Source organism: Apostichopus japonicus, chromosome 9, assembly GCF_037975245.1.
Source record: "Apostichopus japonicus isolate 1M-3 chromosome 9, ASM3797524v1, whole genome shotgun sequence".
Classification (NCBI taxonomy): domain Eukaryota; kingdom Metazoa; phylum Echinodermata; class Holothuroidea; order Aspidochirotida; family Stichopodidae; genus Apostichopus; species Apostichopus japonicus.
Genome location: NC_092569.1, coordinates 32,698,671 through 32,710,932, shown reverse-complemented (window position 1 = coordinate 32,710,932; position 12,262 = coordinate 32,698,671). Strand labels below are relative to the sequence as shown.

General features: G+C 33.7%; 1 protein-coding gene across 1 annotated transcript; it reads right to left on the bottom strand.

Moving 5' to 3' along the window:
* Nucleotides 1-843: 843 nt before the first annotated feature.
* LOC139973174 (uncharacterized) lies at nt 844-11,082 on the bottom strand. Its single transcript, XM_071979661.1, has 8 exons — nt 10,935-11,082; nt 6,804-6,834; nt 6,035-6,207; nt 5,366-5,630; nt 4,524-4,735; nt 3,966-4,277; nt 3,228-3,489; nt 844-1,557 (listed from the first exon to the last, which is right to left on the bottom strand). Exons 1-8 carry the CDS (start codon nt 11,013-11,015, stop codon nt 1,205-1,207), a joined length of 1,689 nt encoding a protein of 562 aa, XP_071835762.1. The 5' UTR covers nt 11,016-11,082; the 3' UTR covers nt 844-1,204.
* Between the last annotated feature and the right edge of the window lie 1,180 nt (nt 11,083-12,262).

The window sequence follows — 12,262 nt, the reverse complement described above, 5'->3', positions numbered from 1 at the left end:
CGGCTACAACTGATGGTGAGTGTTATGTAATTTTGTCCAGAACAATATCTTCCTTTATCTGTATAAAATATGTTATAAAGCCCTCCTTTGTATTTCAGGAATGTAATCCTGCCGAAGTATTAGGTTATGCAGCTTACTCGCCTCCTACCTTAATAATGTGTTGCTGCAAAGTGTTTTGGTTTCTTTATGTTACGTAACCACGACTTAGCAAGCTCCTTCTTTGGCATACTTAGAAAGGATGGCATACAGAGATATTAAACAAACATACGGATGCCACATACTGACTTGAATTAGGACAAAGTTTAGAACCGACTACCCATTTCCAATTGAAGAAGTTGGCCCTTTGAATGTTTAGAAAAGGGATGTCATTTTTATGATTTCTTTCATGTATTGGCCGTACAGGCATCAATATTAAAGTATAGCTCGTTCAAAATTATATTATATATTGAGGAGAGGAAATGAATACAAAGGTGCACATCTACAATTTAGTAACATGGACATGACATGAGCGCAAATACGACATAACTAAATTCCAGTCTATACGAGCAAAAACATATTAAAGGTATGAATATTTCAGTTTACTTATTTTTACAGAAGGTATATTGCATGCTTCAGGAAAGTAAGAAAGAATTGAGGAGAATAAAAGTATATTCTCTGTATGACATTGTGGATGTCAATACATAGTAAGAGATTGGCTATATCTTGGAAGAGAACGGCTGGAGGAAGTAATTGTTAACAGTTTTTATAAACATTGATTGTCTCGTGTTCTTGACCTTGAACTCCCAGTTGGAAAAGAAGAGAAAAAGAAGAGAAAAAGAAAAGAACACGATAGACAACTTTGCACTCGTCTAGCTCGTTAATATTTCTTTTATTTTTAACATCATATAACAAATTTGCATGAAATTCGAAATATTCTGTTTGAAGTGATAATCTAGAAATTTGACTTTCGATTTCAGAGTTATGAATTTGAGTTAACATTCAAATGCAAACTGAATGTTACTATTAATTGTACACTACATCGCATGTACTAAACAAATAAAATACTTGCGGTCGTAGTATTTTATATTTACCCAACTTTTTATTAGAAACTTTGCAAGTTGAGCTGCACGAATTTTTTTTTCATTTCAATAAATTATCTTCATGTTGGGTTGTGATTTGCCAATAAATAGTCGTTTGTTTAGTGATATCACTCGATTCTGCACATCTACACAGGTCGTATTTTCATTTCTGTGAACTGAAGGTTACAATCGTATCCAGGAAGACTTTGCCAGAACATGTTCGTTCCTCTAGTAGACCCGTCGTATTCTGCGTTCAGGTGAACATCTGCACAATCGGCACAGTCGTCACCACCGACAGGGAAACCATCGCAATAATAATCATAAGTGGGGCAGTAAGTTCTACAATAAGAAGAGGAATAATGATCTCTACAGCGATAGTCCTGTGTAAACCACCAGGCTCCTCGATGCCGTTCAGCACAGTCATAGCTGCTCCAGCCGTCGTTGTCCTGGTCTTTTGTACTAAATTGTTTATTGTTGCTATCGGCCATAGCATTATTACCTACAAAGAAAGAAAGTAAGATACACAATATCCGTTTTGCCACGGTTAACTGGAGCCACCAATCACATAATTCAACTTAATACAAGCTGAGAAGGAAGTAGAAATTATAATTTAGTTCATTTCTATCATTGTTCCTGTATTGTATGGTAATCAATAATCGTTTTCAACATATTTAATGTTATCTAAAAATTGTTCATAATGATAATGAAATGAACATTAAATGCAAACGTCAATTTATTACATTTACTTCTAAAAATCTTAAAGATTGTATTATGTGTCCAAAAAGCAAGTGAATCTAAAGTATTTTTCATCATCCGAGGCCATTTTTGCATAATTGTATCTGAAGCTGTCTCGGTCTACTCGAGTCAAGTATGTAACAATCAGAGTATAGGGCAGGTTTAGCTTTGAAATGAAATGTCTTGTTTTTGTCCAATTGCTTATCATAAATATACAATTGTATTATTAAGACAGTGTAAGTATGACCTGAAAATATCAATGTTTAGCAATTGCAATCTTTTTTCTCAAACACATTAAACGATTATTTATAGACAGTAAGTTGCATAAGTTTAGTAATTTGTAAATAAATCAATTATGTGTTTTCATTATATGTCGTGTGGTCGTAGTTTTGTTGAGTTAATGAGTTAAAATATTGTGTGATTAAATAGATGAGAATATGATATATAATATATATTATGAAAGTGTGACGTCAGATATTTTTTCTACTAGTTTGTGTGTTACATTAAACGAAAGAGACACGATTAATCCTCCCCGTTTCTTATAATCCTCTTCTTGTGTCATTTGTTGCACTCAGACATACACTAGCTCTGAAAGGAGTGTACTTGCTGTATAAACCTACACGCAACTATATAGATTATTAAATATATGCTAAATTGTCGTTTCTATTCAGCCTCTCAGTGCCTCAGATGTATGCTAATTCAAACAGAGGCACACTTTAAAGTTAGAAGTTAAACATTGATTGTTGGATGTCACTGCAAAGTTTCGTACCTTGTTGTACCAAATAAACATACATTTTCCTTGGAATAAAGTACTTTTAACCTTATCTTCAAAAATTATAAGACTGTCCGCCAAGATATCTAGGCACTTTTCCAATAGACAAAATGTATTTGTAGTGCTGACTTCCCGCCCAAATTATCCACACCCTCTCTGGGAAATTCCCACATTAAATGCTCGTTATTAAAAAGAATTTATTCGAAGGAAGTGTGTTCTTTTGATCGTGGCTGTGCACTTTCTATTTAATATGTCCTTACAATTAAGCTTAACTGGGATTATAAGATGGACTTCCTGCATTTGTAAGCCAAACGTGTTTATCAAATACAAAGAGCACAAACATTCTTGGTAAGGACCTTCAAGCTGGAGCAAGTAAGAGAAACTAAGGGAAGAGAACATTATCATATCTTATTGATACCCTAAACTTGGTTCAGCTAGATATCTACTAGCTTACAAAAAAGAAAATATTTATATCAACAGCACCGACACCAATTGTTGGCTACTTGGCAATTACTACTGACAGAGCCTGGACGACGGAGCGTTAAGAATTAAATCTAGTTCAACGTTTAACTACCTAACTTTCAGTTCGTAAAAAATGTGTAGCTTAAAGTATATTTTAATGGAAGTTGTTGTGAGGATGCGAAAAGATGGCATATACAAACCAGCATCTCCGCTGTATGATCCAATAGACAGACGATACTTGTCCGAGTTGTCACTGATACTGAAGGAAGAATAGAGGGCGTAGTATGGTGTAGATCCTGAATCTCTTAAATCAATACGTAGCTCGTATGTCTTCTGGTTTGTTATATCGTGAATGTATTTATTTCCAAGCCAGTGGTCTTGACTAAGATTACCGAAACCATTTTTATACTCAGACCAACCACGATAAAAAGGAACTGCTGCGCTGGATCGTCGTTGAAAAACCTAAGACAAAAAGTATGAAATAATCACTTTGAAACATCTTGACGTTATTCTAACAACGAATCTGAATCACAAAAACACAATCGCCTCCTGATCACCTTCTCCATCACTTCTTGCCCCACCTTCAGTAATAGGAAACAAATAAGGAGAAGTAAATCAGTGAGATAACTAATATGTAAAATCGTTAAAATTTAAATATCTTTGTCACCTTAATTTTTATGCTACGATGCCTAAAGAGCCGTATGTAATGTCGTTTCTAGAAGAGGTTTTGTACTCTCTGAAATATTATCTTATCTTATTATTCATATCTCCAACTTTAAGAAAGTGGCCAACGTTTCTTTTATTCTCTTAATTTCTATCTGGAAAGTCAATATAATCTCAACAGAAGGCGAACCACCAAGAGAGATTGTCAGTCGTTTCACTTCCACAAAGAAAAGATGTAACAAATTCAGGATGCGCTCCTGCTTTGATCAACTCACCGTCCATCCTCCTCCGTTACTTTCCATCTCACAGTAAACCTGAATACCGTTAGGCCAATTATCAGGGTAAATGGTGTAAACTCCATCCCTGGTACCCTCAGTAGGAAGATCGTTGCAATCTTTTGGGATCACCTCACGTGTGCACTCTACCCCGTCCCCTTCGTAACCATCATTGCAGTAACATCTATGGACACCGTTCCTCTCATCACAGGTTGCGTCATCACTACACTGGTAATTCTCTTCTAAAGTAAGTTGGTTATTACTACAGTTTGATCTTCTTGTACAGTCTGAATTGATGAAAGACTCGCCGTTCTGGTTTTAAAATAAAGATAGTAAAATGTCTTTAACAAACAAAGAAAAGGTACTAGAGTATCAGTATCAATTCTTATGAGAAAATAGTCAATCATTTCTAAAATTGTAATTGATAAAGTATAAGGGTCTTGACCTATTGAAATAAAAAGACATGAATGAAAAAAAAAATGTTAGAAAAATAAGAATATGTTAGAGACATGTTAGAGAAAGAATGTGAACAATATTGACCGTAGTCACAGTACTTACCCTTAAGACACCTCCCTTGTCAGCAGCAAAACATAAGCATTTGTTCTGAGGAATGCAATTTCCTTCTAGAATCATATAATCACCGACACAAGCACATCTCTCTGGTTTTGCAAGAGAGGTTGAAAAGACGCAGGTCTCAGGGTCCTCACACCTCCTCTCACATGTTTCGTTGGTGAATATTTCGTTAGTTGGACACCATTCAATGTTTGAATCTGTATGAAGGAATCGATTTTAATGGGTATGCGATGTATAAAAGTAGGTATTCTATCATGTAAAAGAAAAACAACAATACTTAAATCGAATAAGAAACGATTATTTCCAACGGAGCTCTTAAAATCAAAGGATTAAACGAGCAAAAGCGAAAATAATTATAGCAAGTCAGGCAATAAATCTTCTGATACTACAGTAAAGACCTTTTCATAGTATAAATCTCTGTTTGGTTTTGATGACGTCACTTTAGAAAGTATATTATTTCTTTCCTCGGCATAATTACTATCACCTCATGTTTTCTCCTTTCCAAACCATCATGTCTGCGTCAGCAAAATAACGACAAAATTTGCCTATAAATATTATTCAGTTAGTTTATGCTCTCTTCATATTACTTTGCTCACGTAGTGAAATAGATATACAGAATAGGGTAATTGTAGATACTACCTTCTATCTATGCCAAGATGACTTAAACATACAAATGTAGTCTGGTGGGAAACGAGCAAAAAGGAACAAATCAAAGCCATATATATTGACCGTATGATCAAATTCAACGCTATTAAAAGAGAACATGCTTTAAGAAGCCTTGAAATGAGAGAATCGGTCACATTGTCGTTTATTTTATTTTGACTTACTTGGTGTTCCTCGGTATGAACCTAAACTTGACAGTGAATATTGCCCCCATTCATCAGAAATACGAAAGTTGTCATATGTTACGTAGTAAGACTGTCCCGCAGCATTCTGAAACTCCAGTCGTAGTTGATACTGTTTTTGGTTCGTTAGAAAAGCAACTTTCTCATTTCCAAGCCAAACCTCACTTCGTGGGAACCCGAAGCCGTTTCTGAAGTCCTTCCATGTTCGATTGAAGTTAATAGATTCCATTAGTCGTCTTTGCAAAACCTGTTATATTTATGAATGAAAATACAGGTGAAATATATAAACACAATAAACTCTTGTCTTGTATAAGGATTCCTTTGTGATTCCATATCTTGAAGTCTTCGTTGTAGCACATTTCCAAAAACATCTAAACATTTACCGAATGACGAGAATAGACGTTGGTTTAATTAAAAACATGAAGTAACATTTATCTTTTGACTTTCACAAATTTAATGAGTTTTTACTGAAATTGCCATTGCTTTTCTGAAATGTGAAATGAAGAACAATTGATTATTAGTATTCACAGATTCGCATGAACATCTCTCCCGGCTTACTTCAGTAATGTGATTCTATAAGTTATAAAGTGATCTTGAACGTTGCTACAGGAAAGTGTTAACTATGATAATAACTTCTCATATAAATCTTACCGTCCATCCTCCATTTTCAAGATCATTATCACAGTAGGCTTCAAATGGTTCAGAGTAGCCATCTGGTTTAATTAGGTACACCCCAGATGTATTGTGGGTAGAAGAGCAGGCATTCAATACTTCTTTGCAATCCCTCGGGTACTCGGGTTGTTGAAAAACGAAGTATGAAGAACCTATGTGTAAATTGAAGTAAACATGTCTAATTGTCTACTGAAATGAAGGTTTGTGCATACATATTTCTGCTTGCACGTGCGTTAGTATGTTAGATAGGTATTTAGAAGGCCTGCATAATGTTTTTCATCAATCAAATGTACATGAGGATATTTTAAATCTACCGGAAGTCAGTGGCTTCAGGTAAAGGTAGCTTACAACAGTTACTCGACGAGTAGTTCAATATTACATATCAACAAACACAAATCTGTTTGTAATATTTCTCTGTCAATTAAAATTTTTAAGATTTACAGTTCAGCTTTTATAATTGACTGCATGGGTTTGTGAATAACTAAGAGGGTAGAAATAACCGCTGACGTACACCTGGTAAGAGAAGGCAAGCATAGGTTTGAAACACTGCTGCAAGATTGTACACAGGTGGAAATTTGCTGTTGCAATTGTGATTTAGATTACTACAAAACAAAGAATACGTCGTTCAGTAGTAAAGATTCCCTTCACGACATGGTTGGAAAGTTGTTATTATTGTAATAAAACCAATCAATCCACCAATGAAACGTCAATTTTATCTGTCGAACCATATTAATTTAAATACACTAACCGGATGATTGGCTCACGACGCTGGCGATGACCTGTTAAAGAATAGAACTGAAAATGTTACAAAAATAGGAAGAACGAAGTATCACCGTAGTACGTATTATTTTACTTTAATCTACATTCCGTACACTGGAGATTTTGAGAATTTGTCCTGTATTTCTCTTCATAATCTATTTTTATTTTTCAACCTTGTTTTGCTGCTTCACAATGTACTGAAGAAGTTACGAAAATGGGGAACGAGAAGTATCTATTGCAACTATGTCACTGAACATATGATTAGGCAGAATGTCAATTAATCTAATAAAACAATATCATGACAAGAATATGAACCTCAGTTTCAAGTCTTCTACGTACTATACCGTGTTACTTACAATACAATCCAGTACGTAATATTTTTCTTACTTCAGCTTTCGCACACTGAAGAGCTCTTGTTTTTTTTCCCCAATAATACTTTAATTGTATTTTCTAATCTCGTTTTGCTGCTTTTGGCAGCTAAGAATCGTTGAAATCACACAATGCTTGTAGCATTCAGTTACGATTACTAAAGGGAAATTAACCATGACCTAGTTTGGCTTTTATATTTTCTACAAATTGATAAATACAGCGTTTTGTTTGGACAAAGAAGCACAAAGAGAGACAAAAACGCTCTTTAAAAAAACATCAACAAAACTCTTAAAATGTTTCTTTGTAGACAAACTGCGTATTTACATAGTTTTTCCGCTTTCCTCTAGCGGTTTTTGGCTAGTCTTAGTGTCTCAGGTAATATGATTTAACAAAAAATTCAATTCGCAATACTGTGGATAGGCCTATTTTAAAGACGAACTAACCTTTTTAAGATGCGAAACGTCAATGAAATATTTAGGTTATTATTTGAAACTCTGATTACTTTTATCAGCGATACAACATATTTTATCAAAAAGATGGGAAGAGCTGGCAGTTTTGAAGAAGATAAAACGAATTAAAACCTGAGATCAGACATATATTCTCTGATTGAATAACTCAGATATTCGTAACATTCCACGAATGGAAATTGTCCATATTTTAGAATATCTATCAATTAAAAGTTTAAATTGAACTATTGGTTATGTCTATACTGTTTATCATCTAATACTACTTATACGGGTTGTTCAAGAATCTATATTGCAGATTGCGGAACATGAGAGAGAATATGGAGAGAGAAAGAAAATAAAGAATCAGTACATTTGGTGATTAAGTAAATGTAAGAATTTGCTCATATCCTGAAGAGGTCGTTGTATCAATTATTAAAGCGATTGCTAAACTTGATCAAACGAAGAAGATGTTGTAAATGTCTCTAATTCATTGAATGTGTTTTATTTGTTTATGACTCTTACCATGGTCTACCGTCACGTTATTTCATTTAGTTTAACAAATTGTTAAGTTTTGTAACTTCATAAAATATTTATTAGAACAATCTAGTACCTGAGTTGGTCACGTATTTACTGTACACTGGGTTCTTATTTATCCAACCGAATTGTGGAATTATTGCGATAAAATAAGTTAAAAGCGAACATTTTGAGCAATCTATGTGAACTTGATCACAAAGTATTGGAATGTATTGGAAACAATTTTCCAATTTCTCTAGGTGAAGGCAACGGTATTGCACAACAAATTAGTTCCTAAAGATAATATTGTGTGATCCCAAATTAAAGATACTGAGGAACTTAAAATAATTATTCCCGTTGATGTCGATAAATTAAATTACAACAACAAAGAACATTTTCCATTATGACGTAATTATAATAAAAAACCACATATGAAATCAAACTTGAAGTTGAACGAAATGAGCAGAATTTCAGGAGTCTGCTGAGTATGATATATTGTAGAACGATAATTGTAATTGAGATCATGATAATTGTTGTTGATTCAAAAATAAATCAATACGTCTGTATACACTTATGTAAAACTTATTAATTTAAGAATTAGTTCCCTTTCATATCATGATACTTGAGGATCTGTTAACTGAGGATTATTGTTACTACTAGTACATTTCGAATGAATTAAAATGTTCCATTTCAGAATTGTTGTGATTGCTGTTGATTACGCAATTTTCTTTTTCACATCCGATAGTATAATCGATCATTTGATAGGTTCATAAAGCTTTTGAATTAAACAGCCACACTCTTTGGAATTCAACAGGGCTTATAACGAAGCAGGAGATACTAAGTTCAAAGTTTGCCGACTGTCTTAAATTAAGGGTAACAATAAGGATAGAGTGAGTTACTTTGTCACTTTGTCGGATCACATTTTGTACCAAGTTCTAGTTTAGTTATTTTGTAGCAACATCAAGTATCATGAGAAAACTATTGACGAAAATATCAAAAATATATTGTTTAGTAACTTACACAAACAACATATAAGTACACTACGGCTTTGATATATACAAGGGTTAAACTTTTATTTAAATCTAAGACTACTTGATAAGTGTAGCATTTATGGCGGATTACGTTACAGTGTCGGCATATATAGAATAGTGAAAAAATTCCAACCCCTTGAGATTCCAATGCCTTGAACGCAGGCCTGTCTATCTATGTTAGGACGCTATAATGATGTGTGGACATTTAGATCTTTAACTTCAATCTTCACAATCATTCTATCTTCCGCTAACGCTATACTTGTGTTCATGTAGATCGTTAATTATGAATTATATAAATGATGTTCGAGATACGAGAACCTACAAATTGGAACGTTTTTGGATAACAGTTCTAGCACAACAACGCCCTGATAACAGCACTGAATATACATATTTACGTGTTAACGTTAGTATTCATAACTGCATTGGGAAAAAAATCACACGAGAAGTAAAAAAAAAGCTTGGCTCGCTGGTATTTATGTTGGAAATTCTATCCACAAAACAGGAACTGAGTAAAATGTTTGCTTTCGTGAAAATTGTATAATTATTCAGTGCAATGTAAATAAAGTAAGGGAAGAGAATATAATATATAATTTAACTGTGCGTGTCTAATAGCTAAAACAGAATATTGAATCTTATATGGTATTACCATGACAGCTACGTTAAACATGGGCATTTGCATTTGAAATTGTCATTGAAATCTGTACGAGTAAAGACAAGTCATGTGACAAGTAAATTAAATACGGGAAACATAAGAAAGATCAAAGAAGGAAATTTGCATTTTCGCGATGAAGAAACTTTATACTGATGAACTTTTCTGATTATAGTTTAGCTATGTCTTGTAGTAGGAAGAAGTGGAGTGAAGACGTCTCACCCTTCTGTGCCTCTTGGTACAGAGAGCGTTAAGATTAAGATGTCTTATACCAAGCATAATAAACAGAGGATACATTTAATGGAAGTATAGTCTTTGAGAAGTTAGATACAGGATTGGTTATTTGATACAGATAAGAGAAACATCCTGACATTTTTATGAAGTGTACTTATTTGCGTATCTTTCCTAAAAAAGAAAATAATTATTGACTCAAAATTTTACGCAGTAGACCGACAAATATGTTATAAATTGGTAAGCATGTCCATGTCATTTAGCAATATTAATTACAGTATTGAAAAAGGAGGGGTAGAGAAATAATATCTAAAGACTAGAATTTTGGTTCGCACCGTTGAACACGTTTTTCAAACCTCAAAAATGAATAGCACATTAGATATAATTCTTTTTCATAATTTTTTCCCCTTTTTCCTCCAACCCCCCCCCTCCATTTTTTTTTATTTGTTTTGCCTTGTAAGTTAAGTTAAGTTAAGTTAAGTTAAAACGATTTCAAATTTACTCAAGCACTTTGAAAATGAGAGCGTGTCATTCCCTTCTGGAACAATGGTTGACTGAAGTTAGAAAAAAACATCGATTTTATATTTTAATATATTTTGTACACTATACGTATATTGTATAGGATATTCTCTTTTCAGAGATTGAAAAAAGAAACTTTTTAGAATGACAGGCAGGCAGTCCTGATGCATATAGAAACTTAACGATAGTTTTCGGTTAGAAAAGTAAGGAAAGAGATGGTCTACTATAAAACCACTGAAATCGACTTCACAGTTATCAAAACTTTAAAATATTGTGATTTTCAAACCACATATGAAATTCAAACTATGAGAGCAAAAGTTGTATGTGAGAATCGAAGAAAAAATTATTGAAAAGTAACTTACCGTGTTTAATTCAAGAAAACTCCATAACATCAAAACTGCCAAGACACTCTGCCAACATTTGCGTCCTCCAAGTTTTTCCATAATATTGAAATAATTCTTGAGTTTATATAACGTGGTTTAGCAGTTGACGAGGGATGAAACGACAATGAAATACAACATCTAGCCAACGTGATTCAATAACGATTGAAATTATTCTACTACGGATGCCAATGGAAGCAATTCGGTATCAAATTGTCACAATAATGTCACTGCGCATGCTCTGATCCGTAGCGAATACATTTAATCAGTACGTTCCTTACAGTTATCGGTTAAAAGCTGCTTCGGATTAAGTTTATACAAAGGTCGTCTTATCGTGTGTCATGCTATACACTTATTAATGAATTATTGTGCAGAGAAGACTTCTCCCAGGATATCTAAGGAACGCGGAATTTGAATTCATACGTCACCTTAATCGTCTAGAAGTTTACCAATTTAAATGTTGTTTTTGTTCAGATGATAGCACATCACGTTCTTTTCTTTCTAAAATGCATTCATCGTGTTCAATAATCAATACATCTTCATTCTCAATCAGTTTTAATCGTAATTGAATTCGTTTTCTCAGCAGAAGTACATCCTAGATCTTTGAATTGTTTGTAGCCCAAGTTTAATACATGTAATCTCTTCTTTATTTATATATGAAGTAATAACTCGTGTCATACCCGGTTTTTAAATTTATGCAATATGCCATTTATTTACTGATACATTTCAAATGTAAGCAAATGCAATTAGAGCTTTCTACTATTATGTATTTCGTTTCTCACATATATTTAAATATATGTCAAAGTAAAATATATGTGATTATAGTTTCGTGTCAGTCCCAGTCATCTTGCAAGTTGCAAACGTCGCTAATGTGAGAAACTTAAAGAAGGCAATGTAATTGGTCCCGTCAAAGTATGAAAGGAAGGCAACCTGTTTAGTTAGTAGACGTGGAAATGTATAACCTTCAGGTGTGTGTCAGAAAATTACGATTTGATACAGGTGCGCATTTAGGATAGCCCCAAAAAAGTTTTACTTGTGATGTTTGTTTTCAATCTGACAAACAGTTTAATGTAGTTTTGTTTCACATGTGGCAAACAGGAGAGCGAAACTTCACGACGAATTTAATGATGATTACCAGAGCTTTTCAACATGTTCTGTCTGTCACAGAATTAGGTTGGCAAAGTTTATTTTTTTGTCCTTGAACGAATCCTCCGGGCCCTCCATTCCTTCCCCCGCAATCATACTACACCTTCAGTAATAACAGGAAAAAAATTTCATTTTTATTTCCCTATTCACTTTGATGTTATTTC